Source organism: Hyperolius riggenbachi, chromosome 9 (assembly GCF_040937935.1).
Source record: "Hyperolius riggenbachi isolate aHypRig1 chromosome 9, aHypRig1.pri, whole genome shotgun sequence".
Lineage (NCBI taxonomy): Eukaryota > Metazoa > Chordata > Amphibia > Anura > Hyperoliidae > Hyperolius > Hyperolius riggenbachi.
The window spans coordinates 231883711-231899367 of record NC_090654.1 but is presented as its reverse complement, the minus strand read 5'-3'; the positions used below and the strand labels follow the sequence as shown (position 1 = coordinate 231899367).

The following is a 15657-nucleotide window of genomic DNA, read 5'->3' as shown; positions in this document are numbered from 1 at the left end:
TGATCTCAGCCAGTTAGGAGTGATGGTCATGTCTTGGAGAACTCATGGAGAAGCATGTGATTTGTTTGATCAGCTGATAGATTTGCAAGGCTGATTTGCTGATCCTGCTTTTAGCACCTGGTCATGACTAGCAAATCAGAGACTAACATATCTATCAACTGACCAAACTGATCACATGCTTCTCCATGTGTTCTCCTAGATATGGCCATCACAACCAGTTAGTTCTACAAGAAACTTGCAGAAATAAAAGAAAGTCTTCTTTGTGGGCAGTTTTGTTTTGCGTAGATCATGCAGAATTTTACATTTCCCAAGTGATGATGTGCACAAAAAAATTACACATGGTGTCCAAATTTTGTTTTTGAGTCTGCTACTTTGTTTCAGCAGGAGTCCAAACTCCATGACTTGTTCAAAGTGTCCTCTGCTCTAAATCGTAAAGTGACCATGAACTGGAAAAGAAAAGGAAGGCGGACATATATTATTTCCTTTAAAACAATTCCAATAACCAGAAAATCCTCTGCCATACTTTAAAGCAAATCTGAAATGAAAATAAACTGACAAGTTAAAATGGTATTGTCACCATAAAAATCAAATTGCAACAGCAACTGTTCTGAGTGTATTAAGTGATAAAGATGCTAATCCTGCATTAAAAACTTGCAAAAGTTTTTCTGCTTTTATGGTTTGCTCCCGTTGGCGAACATACTGAGCAGGCGCAAAACACTCTCAGCCATGGGAAGGTGGCCAGGCCGCACATGTGCAAATAAGTGTGGGAGAATTCACCGGACAGATGGCGGTGGAGTGGAGCGGGCAGGGAGGACGGCTAGAGAGCGCACAACCTCCATAGGGCAGGAGCAAAGCCCAAATAAGTATAAAGGTTTCTCCTTACAAAGTTTCAGGTAGACTTTAACCCTCCTGGCGGTATAAAAAAATACGGCAGGAGGCAGCGCGGCAGTTTTTTTTTTAAAAAATTTTTTCTATATCATGTAGCGAGCCCAGGGCTCGCTACATGATAGCCGCTGCTCAGCGGCATCCCCCCGCCCTCTTCGATCGCCTTCGGCGATCTCCGATCAGGAAATCCCGTTCAAAGAACGGGATTTCCTGGAGGGCTTCCCCCGTCGCCATGGCGACGGGCGGGATGACGTCACTGACGTCGGGTCGTCATTGGGAGTCCCGGGCCACCCCTCGGCGCTGCCTGGCACTGATTGGCCAGGCAGCGCACGGGGTCTGGGGGGGGGGGGGGGCGCGCGCCGCACCGTATAGCAGCGATCGGGCGCGCGGCGGTGGCGATCGGGGTGCTGGCGCAGCTAGCAAAGTGCTAGCTGCGTCCAGCAAAAAAAAAATTAAACAAATCGGCCCAGCAGGGCCTGAGCGGCACCCTCCGGCGGCTTACCCCGAACTACGTTCGGGGTTACCGCCAAGAAGGTTAAAATATATCTTTATGTCTCATGAATGTAATGGCATTTTTTTTCAGCTCCCATGCTTACAAATCTTGAACTGCTTAACTTTTGTATCTGCTCCCTGCTTAAAGAAGTATTTCTGAACCTACAGAGTATTATGATGGCTAACTAGTTATCAGTAAATGTTATGCTGCAGTCCAACTAGAGAGACCGTGATTTAGAATTCCTAACCTCAACACTGAGAAAAAAAGAAAATGAACACAGGCAACTTCTATGCAGGATTGGGACTGTACATTCACTTTTATCTCATCAGATCAATGTCACATCAGGCACCCTTTAAGTCACAGACCAGGAACCAGTACGCAGAATCACTAGATTGACTTAAAGGACACCTGAAGTGAACGGGATATGGAGCCTGACAATATTAATTTCCTTTTAACCCCTTCCCAACCGCCTAACACCGATAGGCGTCTGGAAGGTGGCAGCCTCAGTACCGCCTAACGCCGATCGGTGTCAAGAGCGGTGAGCGGAGATTAGCAGGGAGCGGAGCTGCGACATCAGCCTGCTAACCCGCGATTGCAGATAGCAGGCTGTTAGAAATTAAAAAAAAAAAAGTTTCTAACAGTTGTACAGCACTGTGATCTAGTGCAGCACTGTACGGGTGACAGCTCTGTCACTGGGCTGCCTCCAGGAGAAGCTCACAAATGATTGTCTCTCGTAGGTTGATGCCTATGAGAGATGATTATGCTGATTGGCTCTCAGGGGCAGGGAGGGAGGGTTTGAAATTAAAAAAAAAATGTACTTTTTATTTACAAAAAAAAAGTTTTTTTAAGTTAAAAAAAAAATAGTTTTTGAGGCAGAACGATGGCTTGATAGATAATTCCCGACATGTCAGATCTCCCGTTTGATCGTTTCGCCCCTCGATTTCTGATAGAAGTGAATGAAAAAAGATAAGAAAAACGAGCGAAAGATAAGAGAATCCACTGCAGAATCGAGCGGCAACCACGATCGAGCGGATAATCGAGTTGCAGAAAGGAACCGAGTATGCCCTGCATTAGAGCCTATTATCTTTTAATGACCCTGTAGTGAGATGGATTCGGATGTTGCCAAATGTATTTCCTGTTAAACAATGCCAGTTGCCTGGCTATTCTGCTAATCTTCCAGGATTCAGTATTGTCTCATTCATACACCTGAGGCAAACGTGCAGCTAATATAGACAGACTTTAAAGTGAACCCGAGGTGAAAATAAACTGAATTATATTTATCCTCCTTAAAAATGACTTTTTTAAGTATCCCATTTTTTTTTAAACATTTACAAAGTAGGTTAAATGTTTTACTGTCTCTAATCAGTGGAAGCCTATTAAGTGTCCCAGACTAAAAATACATGAACTATTGACCTTTTAATATCTCTCCCCTAAACTCAGAAGCTGTATTCTGCCAGGAAATCCTTTATTGCTGTAATCTGCTTATCAGTGATTTCTACTATATTGCCAAAAAGGTACTGACAAGACAGAAGCTGTCACTTCCATGCCTAGAAATTTACTCTTTCAGGCAGCAACATAAAGCAAGTAAAACAGCCTGGTTATTGAGATGCTTTGTACTGTACAGACACATGTTTATCTCATCATAGCAGATATCACCTCGGGTACACTTTAAAGGACACCTGAAGTGAGTGGGATATGGAGGCTGGCATATGTATTTCCTTTTAAACAGTGCACATTGCCTGGCTGTCCTGCTGATCCTCTGCCTGTAATACGTTTATCCATAAATCCTAAACAAGCAAGCAGATCAGATTATTCTGACTGGAGTCTGACAAGATTAGCTGCATGCTTATTGCAGGTGTGTGATTCAGACACTACTGATGCCAGAGAGATGAGCAGGACGAACCGTGTATTCCCAGCATTAAGTCAGAAATCCAGGATTTGTGTTTTAGTTCTTTAGGCAACAATAGTTTGTACATAAATGCAAATACTTTTATCTAACTCCTGTTTAAGAACATGGATTTTAACCCCCCTGGCGGCGCCGCTTGCCCATAAGGAAATCCCGTTCTAATCGGGATTTCCTTGGGGGCTTCCCCCGTCGCCATGGCGACGAATGGAGTGACATCACGGACGTCGTGACGTCACAGGGAGTCCCGATCCACCCCATAGTGCAGCCTGGCGGCGATTGGCCAGGCTGCGCAAGGGGTATGCGGGGGGGCTGTTTCCGCGGCGGGTAGCGGCGCATCGGCGGCGGCGATCAGAGCAAACACGCAGCTAGCAAAGTGCTAGCTGCGTGTTTGAAAAAAAAATTATGTAAATCGGCCCAGCAGGGCCTGAGCGGCACCCTCCGGCGGCTTACCCAGTGTCACACACGGGGTTACCGCCAAGGAGGTTAAACTGCCTCTAGATATTTTACTACTGATTAATCTGACATTATTATTTGTATGCATTTATACGGTGCTGACATTTTCTGCAGTGTGATTTATAGCACACTGATCAGGTCAAGTCGCTTGCTCTGGAAGATAACCTGAACATGGAGAGAACATACAAACTCCATGCATACATGCAGGAATAGGACCTGCAACGTGAGAGTGCTGCTTGCATCTGAATCCCTATAGCTGTGCTGCACCGGTGCTGCAGCTGATCCAGAAACTGGAAATAGGGCCTCACTTACATTTACAGAAGTTAGGCCTTGTTCACATTATAAATCGCTAGTGCTATTGCAGGCTCTGGGCGATTTATTGAGAGTTTTGTCATCGCTTTTCCCTGCGCTTTGTGCTTAGAAAAGCGCTTTTGCAGAGCGATTCGTTTTTTTTTTACTTGCTGATGTCAGTCAGGAAGTGAGCTCTTTCACCCAGAAATGAATTCACCTGGGAAAGCACATTTTCAAGCGCTATGCGATTTCCCTATATCTTCCATTGAGCCAAAGTGCTCAGAAAATGGTACAGGCAGCACTTTCATAAGCAGATGGCAATCGAATCGCTCATATGTGAACACTCTCATAGGGAATCATTGCACAAGCACTTTTAGGGCGAGCCACTGCTAAAAAAAAAATGCAAATGCTCATAGCGTGAACAAGCCCTTAAAGTGGATCCGAGATGAACTTTTACTCCTTGCATAATTGTGTTCCTTGCATATAGTTTATAGGGCATTCCTCAAGCCAAATACTTGTTTTGTTTTGTTTTAATACTCTAATTCCCTATAAACTAAACAAGCCACACCCACAGCTTCTCCAGAGTGCCTTGGCGCTTGCAAGGGATTGTGGGATTTCAGTCTGGGCAGGTGAAAAAGGTGTTACTAGCTATAGATTTCAGAGGCAGAGTTTTCACAATCTGAGAGCTGCAGTGCAGATACAGATCAGTTGCTTGTGTAATGGAGGAGATAATAGTGGAGTTTTCACAGAATATGCAGATTAGCATGCCTAGATACAGATAAGCTTGCCTGTGTGTGTAATTGTGTAATAGTGACAAGCAGAAAACATGTCTGCTCCCATTGTATCACAGGAAAAAATATTAATATACTGTTGAAGCGGTTTGAAGATAGATTTGCTGTGTAAACTATCTAAACTTTAGATAAGATATATAGACAAGTCACTTGTTATATTTAGTTTTTCATCTCGGATCCGCTTTAAGGTGTGACCCAGATTTTCTGTTTTAGTCAGTTTGTCTTTATATAGCGTTGACATATTCCTCTGTGCTTTACAGAGTGTATCCTCCGACTATAAGTCTTATGTCCCTCACAGTTGAAGTCAACTGGGGGGAACCAGGAGTGCCCAGAGGAAACTCACGCAAAACATGGTGAGAACTTACGAGCTCCACGCAGAGTGTCCTGGTCCAGATTTGAACCAGGGATCCGGCACTGCAAGGCAAGGGTGCTATCGGCTGACTGACCTCTGAACTCACCTGAGAGAAGATGGCCATGCTGTGTCTCTTGTGTACGAGTTTATATTTATTCCCAAGTGCAGGGCTGCGTACAGAATTCAGATATACGCCGTGCATCTCCGAGTCTGAAAAGCAAAGGTAAAACTCATCACACTGCTGAGTATAAAGAGGAGAAAAGTGTCCTATAGTGCTAGCTTGGAAGCTTTATGTTGCAGCTATTTAAATCTTTGCACATACTCAGTACCAACCCTGGTATCAGCTCTGCACTGGTGCTCTGCTGGTAAAGATCACCTTCATATGTGCTTTGAATAATAGTTATCTTTATCAAACTGTTCCCTTCCCCTGCTTACACCTCTCAGACACTGTGGCTGTACTTGGCAGGTTTTGGTGCCCCCCAGGTACTACATATAGAGTCCTTGTGGGAGCCCAACGTAAAACTTGCAGTGTGGCCCATCGCTCCGTAGCTACAGAACTGTGTGTCTTCCACAAGTACAGATAGCACTTAGACTGTAGGAATATGAAGACCAGTAGACATATAAAGGACAGTAATCTGGTGGCAAGACAGGGTTCTCTATAGCCTTCCAACTTCAGCAGATCAAGAGACTGCTAAACCTCAGTAAGTCCCAGAACTTCCAAGCCCCAGCACAATGCCTCTGCCTCATCCTGCCCATGAGTGCCACACTTCATTCAAGTGCCCTGGTGATGCCAGGACCAGGCCTCTGCACAATTACTGTGTTGGGGAGGTGGAGTGTGTTAGTTGTCTATTAGTCAATGGATGGATGCTCATCAAACTATAGGGACTCTCTGGGGTTGGGCAGAGTTAGATACTACCAGATAGGTACACAGTCACCCACTACAGAGTCAATTTAAAGAGACGCTGTAGTGACATATAATAGAATGCAGTAAATGATTTAGGATACCAACATTAAAACCACTTAAGGACCGGGGCTGTTCTGTGTGATCTGCGCTGCGTGGGCTCTCCAGCCCGCAGCGCAGATTGTGAGCAAGGCAGGGCGATCAGACGTCTCCCCTTTTTTCCCCACTAGGGGGATGACCTGCTGGGGGGGGGGTCCGATCACCGCCGCTCTGTGTGGCTGAGCGGGGGGGGGCTCTTCAAAGCCCCCCTCCGCAGTGTTTTCGGCGCTCCCTCCTTCCCCTTACCTCCCTCTCCCTCGTTATGCTGCGCAGGACGGATGTAGGATAGGCTTGTCAAATGACGGCGATCCCCGGCCAATCAGAGGCCGGGGATCGCCGATCTGCCTTACGGCGCTGTTGCGCAGCAGCGCCGTATTGATGTAAACAGCGGGGATTTCGTCCCCGCGTGTTTACATTAAGCGTGCGAGCCGCGATCGGCGGCTCGCACACTGTTCACGGAGACAGTCTCCGTGAACTGACATGGAAAGGCCGCTCGTTCATTTCCATGTAATAACCACTTAAACCCGCCAACGCCTATCGGTCCTTAAGTGGTTAGTATTAATTATCCTGGTTTCAGCATCAGATACACTTCCTATATCTATGTATTGCTGTAAGTATTCAAGCCCTCCCAGTGATGCTTAGCCTAGGCTGTTAAAGGATAGCTATGGCGAAAAATCATAACATTTAAAATACATACAAATAAGAAGTTTCTTCCAAAGTAAAATGAGCCATTAGTTTTCTCCTATGTTGTTGTCACTTACAGTAGGTAGCATAAATCTGACAGAACCAACAGGTTTTGGAGTAGCCCATCTCCTCATTTTCTCAGGGTTTTGTTTATTCTCAAAAGCACTTAGTGAATGGCATTTACTGTGTCCAACTGCCAAAAAAGTGTATAGCGAGAACGGAGGCTGGCCTGCATCATTGTATAAATCTTTTTCAGGGAAGGTCTTTATCCTACCTAATAAAACCTAGCTGTCCCTGCATCCTCCTGTCTCTGTGTCCTTAGGTCCGTACTTTTTGCTACTGCGCAGCATGGACTGTTGGGACAGGAGGACTGGGCCAGTTAGCCGGGTGGGCGTGTGCATGGGCGGACAGGTGCGCATGTGCGGTGTTGCATGCGCGCGGTTGGCGGGTGCGTGCGCATGTGCACTGACATGCGGTGGCGGCTGCGGTGAGAGACAGACATAGAGCCAGTTTTTAAATGGGCTTAGGTCTGCTAGTAAAGAATAAAAGCCTTGCTGAGAATCCCCCAAGAAGAGATGGACTGAGACCAAAACCTGTTGGTTCTGTTAGAATTCTACACCCTACTGTAAGTGACAGCAATAAAGTAAACAAATAATTTATGGCTCATTTTACTCTGGAAGAAACATACTTCTTATTTGTATGTTTACATGTATTTTAAATTTTACATTTTTTTTGCAATAGTGGTCCTTTAAAGAGGAACTCCAGTGAAAATAATTTAGTAAAAAAAGTGCTTTATTTTTTACCATAATTATGTATAAATGATTTAGTCAGTGTTTGCTCATTGTAAAATCTTTCCTCTCCCAGATTCAAATTCTGACATGTATTACATGGTGACATTGTTACTGTGGGCAGGTTATGTAGCTGCTCCTAGCTGTTTTGGCTGTTAGAGACAGCTGTAAACAGCTAATTTCTGTCTGTGAACATTGTTACATTGTGGCAGTTTGCCCAGAGTACCGCGGTACTCAGAGCTTCTTGTGGGAGGGGTTTCAGCACAAAATCAGTCATAGCGCCCCCTGATGGTCTGTTTGTGAAAATCATTATATTTCTCATGTAAAAGGGGGTATCAGCTACTGATTGGGATAAAGTTCAATTCTAGGTTGGAGTTTCTCTTTAAGCTATGCAGAGTTCTCCAAACTTCAATGGACAAAAACTGACAAAATATTTTACAAATAAATATTGTAAAAAATAAGCAATTTTATTCAGGTCATTACTTTCACTACAGTTCCTCTTAAATAATAGTAATGCTTAATTTAGGTTATATGGCTACCTAGAAACAGTGCTGTGGAGTTGGAGCAAATTTGGGTACCTGAAGCCGGAGTCGGTGGTTTCATAAACTGAGGAGTCGGAGTCTGATGATTTTTGTACCAACTCCACAGCCCTGGTAAATATAAATTTGAAGTCTTAGAAATTTAGGGTACCTGGAGTTGGAGACATTTTGGGTGCCCCGAGTTGGTGTTTTCGACACACCAGTGTGTCTTTGTCAAGTCAGGATCCTGACTTGATAAAGACACACTGGTGTGTTGAAACGTGTCGTCATCATTACCCAGCACACTGAGCTTGCCTGGACTCCAGACCTACCACGAACCCTTGTTGATGTCCCCAACTGGCCACGGTTGACGTCCGAGGAGTGGAACATTGGGCATGTGAGATACGCTTAAAAATGTTTGTGATCTTGTATGTGCACTTCTTTTGCTATTTGCAAACTGAATTAAAGCTATTGCACCATAGAGGTGCCCTTCTTCTTTCCCCTTTTTTTTGGTGGTATCATAAACTGAGGAGTCAGATGATTTTTGTACCGACTCCAATCCACAGACCTGCCTAGAAATGCACTGTGGAGTTCTTCAACAATGAAGATTATTCTTACAGCAGTGCAACAGACAACAGACTTTACAGTATTTATAATATTAGATTAAAAGAATCATCATGCTGACCTGCCATCCCCCCCAGAGTTAGATCATTTCTTTATCTTACTTACCATTCAGACCCTGTGACAGCTGAGTGTTGTCATTGAGGAAGCCCACCAGAGAGGTTTCCTGCTCATTGTCTGCCTCCACACTCTCATCCGAGGACACAAACTCTGCTCCTTCTGAAGACAGTTCAGCCTCCTCATCAAAGAACTGCCTGGCTGCATGCTAAAAAGAGAGCAATCACTATACAGATGGATCGCATTTTATACAAAAGCAAAACTTGCACCAAAGATTTACCTATAAAAAAAAATTCTGTATTGTTCATGGAACATCAAAGAATAAAGCTTTAACCTGTGACACAGTATTAGAGCAGTCTGCACACTCGGAATGTGCAGGCCCTAATACTTTAGATCAGGGGTCTCAAACTCACAGCCCGCGGGCCATTTGCGGCCCTCGATACAATATTTTGTGGCCCTCGCTGGCAAAAGCTTCCTTATAGTTCGCTTCAGTGCTCCCAAGTAATCCGCTGCATCCCCGCCGCTAAACGAGGGCTGCAGAGCCCCCAAATCGCCCGGGGGGCAATCCGCCGGCATTTCCTGGAAGGGGCAGAGCTTTCAGCTTCAGCTCTGCCCCTCCTGACGTCAATCGCCTCACGGATCGCCTCCTCTCCCCGCCGCTCTCTGTGAAGGAAGAGTGAGAGGGGCGGGCAGAGGTAGCGATGCGCCGCGATTGTGAAATTCCTTATGCGGCCCAGCCTCCTCCTGACTTTGCCTCCTGCGGCACCCAGGTAAATTGAGTTTGAGACCCCTGCTTTAGATGCATCTAGGGTTGTACCAACCCTAGTGCGGTCCAAAAACTGTTGGTACATTTTCCCAGTGATAATCCCTTGAAAAGTATAAAGGAAATTTGCATGCAAATTTTTGATGCAAAATCTGGTCAAATACTGCTCTGTGTCACCGCAGGAGGCTTCGGAAGTCTTCAGGAGCACAAGTGCTCCTGAAGACGGGTTGATCCGTACTGCGTCTGTGTGAGTGCACACTATTGCGTGCTCATGCATGCACAGTACAGAGCGGCCCGTCTTCAGAAGCGCTCCCAGTCCCAGAAGACTTCCGAAGCCTCCCGTGATGGAAGGCTGGAATTAAGTGATAGTGCTGGAGCGAGGGGACCGTGAGAGGAACGAGAAGGCTCTATGGGACCCAGAGCCTTCCCTCTCCATAGGCATCTGTTTTTGTTTTTTATTAGTTGACATTGACTTTAAATGTCTCACTACAAAGTGTACAAGCACTGTAAAAATAAAATCTGAACATAATGTTTCTCCACATGAAGCCCTGGAAGCCTGTGTTGTAGGATGCAGCTGTAGACTGGGCTATTTGGTCAAGTTCAAAAGTAATGTTTCTTACATCAGCTAATCATGCTTATACAGTAAACATCAGTTCTTTCATTAGATGCCTACAGAGCATGTAAATGTATGAAACAATCCCATGTGTCAAGTTATTTTTATCTATTTAAGTATTTATATAGCGCCGACATATTACGCAGCGCTGTACAGAGTATATTGTCTTGTCACTAACTGTCCGTCAGAGAGGCTCACAATCCAGTCCCTACCATAGTCCTATGTCTATGTATGTATTGTGTAGTGTATGTATTATAGTCTAGGGCCAATTTAGGGGGAAGCCAACTAACTAATCTGTATGTTTTGGGAATGTGGGAGGAAACCACAGTGCCTAGAGGAAACCCACACAGACACGGGTAGAACATACAAACTCCTTGCAGATGTTAGCTCTCTGACTCATATGATGTGTTCAAGATGTATAGTGATTGGGTTTCAATCATTTAAAAAAAAACATTATTTAAATTCGGTAAATATTCCATTGTGTGCATAAAAGTTTGATATTTCTTTATAGCGCCACCTGCTGTTAAATCTGAGAGGCATGGAGGGAATGATTCACATGGAAACAGCTTGCTGGGGATTGTCAATAAGAGGCTAACACTTCCAAGTTGAATGCAAATCTTATGCAGTTTTCAAGCTGAGTAAATATGGCTAGTTTCTTTTTATACTATTACACAAAAAAAGGTTCAATTTTGGCTGTCAGGTGAATACCTATTGTATGTGACAACTACATAGGTAAAAATAAATTTCCAGTTCATTTTATTGTGGGACAAATGTACATCCCATATGTGTGTACACAATGTTATGTTTATGCAACAATGGCCCTTCAAATCAAACCTCAAAACCTGACAGAGCATGAAAGATAATATAATGCTATGCAGCATAGAACACTATGACATACCTTCTTCTTATTATGACATCTTTTATCTCTCGGTCTCTGGTCCCCTCTAGGCTGAACATTGGCTTTACCAGCTACTGTAAATGGCGGTAGGTCATCGTCATCATCATCAGAGTCTAACTACCAAAGCAAATACACAAATAACATGCAATCAGCCAGCAGTCTACTAACAGTATTCAGCAAAGGCTGCAGCTGAACACAGGTCAGGATTCTCTGTGCTCTACAAAACTCAGATAGCTCATGGTGACCCAGAACCACTAGGAAAGCAAGTCCATTCTCTGCATATGAGGTGTGCCCGGTCAATGAAATTCAAGTAACAAATCTCAGGACCAGGAGAGGAAAAAGAAAACAGAAAAAAACAGGAGCGCCAGATAATGTAGTATTTTTTCAAGGTATTGAATTAATGTGTGAAATAACAAGCTGACATATCATTGCATTCCAGCGGTTCTGGAGGTGTGTTTAGCTTCTGAGGGTACAATGGTTAATTTGCATATATTCAGCAGTGGTGCCTGGGAGACATCTCAAGCTCACTCTAACCTGAATTATCGCAAATTCTTTCTGTTTTAGGAAAGCAAACTTTTGTTTTTGTGTGAAATAAATACTACTTACAAATCTGGGTTGCTAGTAACCTCCCTAGCATTAAAGGGAACCTAAACGAAGGATATGGAGTTTTCCTTTTAAAATAATACCAGTTGCCTGACTCTCCTGCTGATCCTGTGCCTCTAATACTTTTAGCCACAGCCCCTGAACAAGCATGCAGATCAGGTGCTCTGACTGAAGTCAGACTGGATTGGCTGCATTTTTTTGTTTACCGCAGACACTCTTGCTCAAACTGTGCAAGCGTCTCTATTATGTCACATACAGTGATTCGGTGCAGCCATAATATAATCAAGAATTTTATAGTACACAAACTGGCCATTGACACCTTCTCATCCTGTATCAATTATATATCTTTATTGCACAATTCCTTGACAAACAAATTGCTCCTCTATGGAACCAGAACACAGACAGCTATAAAACCTATTTCTGCGCAGAAAACACAAAGTTTAAAAACTAGGAGCCATCCCGCATATCCCCATTTTCAGTCCCTCCAAGCTTGTGTGCATGGAGTCTGTCGATAGACCTTTAGCTCCATGCACGCAAGCCGGTCTGCCTAGCTGTCACTCACCCAGCAGTAGTACAGTGCTGCAGCAGGATACCGCTGGCCGGCTTTGTTTGAGCAGTTCATTAAACAGTTCACAGAGGCGCTATTCGTGCTACTGACGAGCTACTGTTTGTCCCCTATCTTATTGCCTGATGAAGCGGGCTGTGCCTGCGAAACGCGTTGCATCTTTTGGGGTACCAATAATAAATGTATTTGTTTAATTCAGACAGTATTTTGAGTCTGCTTTCCGGAGGTAAGTCCACCACTGCCTTCCAGCAAATTTTAAATTTTTTATTACCTTTTATCCTGCTGGCGCCTCTGTTCTCTTACGATAATAGTTCATTAACCTCCCTGGCGGTAAGCCCGTGCTGAGCACGGGCTATGCCGCCGGAAGGCACTGCTCAGGCCCCGCTGGGCCGATTTGCATAATTTTTTTTTTTTGCTACACGCAGCTAGCACTTTGCTAGCTGAGTGTGCAATGCGACCGCCGCCGCTACCCGCCGATCCGCCGCACCCCCAGACCCCGTGCGCTGCCTGGCCAATCAGTGCCAGGCAGCGCTGTGGGGTGGATCGGAGTCCCCTTTGACGCCACGACGTCGATGACGTCATCCCGCCCGTCGCCACGGCGCCGGGGGAAGCCCTCCAGGAGATCCCATTCTTTGAACGGGATCTCCTGATCTCCGATCGCCGGAGGCGATTGGAGGGGCTGGGGGGATGCCGCTGAGCAGCGGCTATCGTGTACATGAAAAAGAAAAGCGAGAGTACATGAAGAAGAATTTTTTAAAAAAAAACAAAACGCATTTGCTGCCCCCTGGCGGATTTTTAGTAAACCGCCAGGTGGGTTAAACTAGCTTAGTATTGAAGTACATATCGTAACACCATTCCTCCATGCCTTGAATAATATCTTGATATCAGTTATACTTGCGTGATTCCACTGCTGTGACACTCCTCGTTCAGTTCAGCCTTTTCTCCATAGTTCAGAGATGCTGGCGATGACTTCTCTGTTTGGGCTTGTCTGCCCCTTTATAGCAAGTGTCCAGGCTTTGCACAGCAAGTCCTTCCCCGTGCGTGCCTTTTTAATGTATAGTGAGCACACAGGGTTAGCAGTGATCACGCTGTTCACCTGATTGCTGACAGATGACTGGCATACACTAGCCGGCATCAACGGATGCCCAGGATTGGTGGTGTTCACGCTGCTCGCCTGATTGGCGGCGGGTAGTTCGCATACAGCTGCCGGTATTAGCGGTACAAGCGGCGGGGACATATGGGTCCGTTGCGTGCAGCAGGTGGCTCCTCCCACCTGCGCGTTTCGCGTCACGTGACGCTTCTTCAGGGCGTGGATTGGCTGCATGCTTGTTTCAGGTGTGTGATTCACCCACTACTGCAGCCAAAGATCTCAGCAGGACTGACGCAACTGGTATTGTTTAAAAGGAAACTTCCATATCCCTCTCAGCTAAGGTTCCCTTTAAGGACGAGCCTAACTTGTCCTAAAACAAATTAGCTAGAATCGGTAAGGACGAGTCAGGCTCATCCAGTTATTACAATTGCTCACCTGCGGCATTGCTGGCGTGCGGGATTCCTTGCCGGCACTTCCCTGAAAGCGTATTCCCGTCTTCTTGGTGATCCCCGGCAGCAATGATCTTTTCTTCCTCCTCCTTCCTGTCCCTCGGTGATCACATCCCCCGGGGTATCCCTCTGATGACGCTGCATGAGCCCCCTCGTGTTGGGCGTATGCAGCGTCATCACATCAGGTGGCAAATTCCAAGTTTTTGTATTGGATTCAACATAAAAAAAATTGTAAGTGTAAACAAAAAAATGCTATGGACAAGCACTACTGCCCATAGCTGCAAATAATAATAAAAAAAAAAACCTAAAAAAAATGTAGATTTAATTTTTATATTGTATGCATGCTTGTGGACAGCTTGCAAGACCGCAACTTGCAAGCGGTCCGGAAAAAAAAATGCTTACAGTAAAAAAAAAAACACTTAAAAAAATTGCAGGGAAAGTAAACGCCAGGGAGGTTAAGCAACCACAATATCACGCAGGTGAAGCGTTCAGTCTCCATGTGGATTGGGTAACCACTTCAGGTTGGGTCGCACTCCAGAAGAAGGACCACTGGATAATTATTACAGGGGACAACCCGGGGAGGGGGGGGGGGGGGGGGTTACTGTACACACAATGGGAAGAGGTGCCCCAATGCAGTATGAGATGGGTAAACATGGGTAATGAAACATTCTTACCTCAGATGGGGGGGGGGGGGGGGGGGGGTTAAAGATAATAATTTATGTGTCCAATACAATTATTATCTTTAAACCTCCCACTGAGGTAATCCTCCTCCCATTTTGTGTACAATTCTATATTATTTAGAGGTTATCAGCATTTGAACAGAGACACACATACGAGTGTCAATCTGCTACGGCTACATCTGCTACGGCTGTGTGAATGTCAAGCTGCTAAGCGCGGTCATCAGATCGTTGGTGCCGAACGGTGGTTACCAAGGACAACCACTATCACTAAATCTTTCATTACCCTATGGAAGAGATTGAGTAAAGTTTCAAATTATTCAAGAAGAGATCGGAAGAGTCTTGACTCTGCACTGCTGCTATCAATATAGACAAAAGTGAAAATAAAAGTGCAACCCCAGCCAAAACTTTGTTTTTAGTTCTGAAGACTGCAGAGAAGAGGTTTGGGGCTTCATTACCATCTGTGACCCTATTACAGCTTCCTGCATTGTGGTGGGATTTTCAAGGACAAAAATCCAATATATTAGCCAGCAACGTCCTAAAAAAAACCTTCATTATTTGGCAGAAAATAAAACCTTGCACCTTTTTCTTACACCTTTGAATATGAAAGAGAGATAGCAGTGGTATGTTGTCGGAGGATGGTTACAAGGACGCATAGAGCCGGTCGCAGCTCATCATTGGCCTTGAAAAAACAGCAGGAAATGACTGTTCTGAGAATAGTGCGTTGTTGCCTAGGAACATTAAGCCATTGAAAAATCACCTTTTCCTTTCTACGGATGACATGCATTTCATCTTTTATAGCCTTACCCTCCAACCAACCCCCATCCTGCTTTGTGTGCTGTAAACATCTCCAGGTCTTTCAAGGCTAGCACTCGTTAGCTAATTACTAAAACAAGAGGACGGTGTGCTTCTTTCTCGTTCACGAGGCACCAACAAAAGCCGATTCTTCTATGTGCTGTGCATCTGATTATACTTAATCATATGTATAATACTAGAGGTGTATTGTTCAGTGCAGTGGGATAATGCATATAATTATATGATCTAATTTGGCTGCATTAGTGCCATCTAATAGACATAAGATCTAGCTCTACATTTTCATGTCCAGTAATGGAAACTGACAACTGGAGGAACAAGTGACGGGTTATGTGCACCAATGCCTG

General features: G+C 44.9%; 1 protein-coding gene across 1 annotated transcript in view; it reads right to left on the bottom strand.

The window, feature by feature from the left end:
* Positions 1-15657, bottom strand: part of FANCM (FA complementation group M) — a 257273-nt gene that overhangs the window by 13487 nt on the left and 228129 nt on the right. The window contains exons 16-18 of the mRNA XM_068254157.1: positions 11114-11230; positions 8891-9047; positions 5278-5381 (exon numbers count right to left, since the gene is read on the bottom strand). Coding sequence (XP_068110258.1) covers positions 5278-5381; positions 8891-9047; positions 11114-11230 — 378 coding nt within the window. The remainder of the gene's footprint in view (positions 1-5277; positions 5382-8890; positions 9048-11113; positions 11231-15657) is intronic.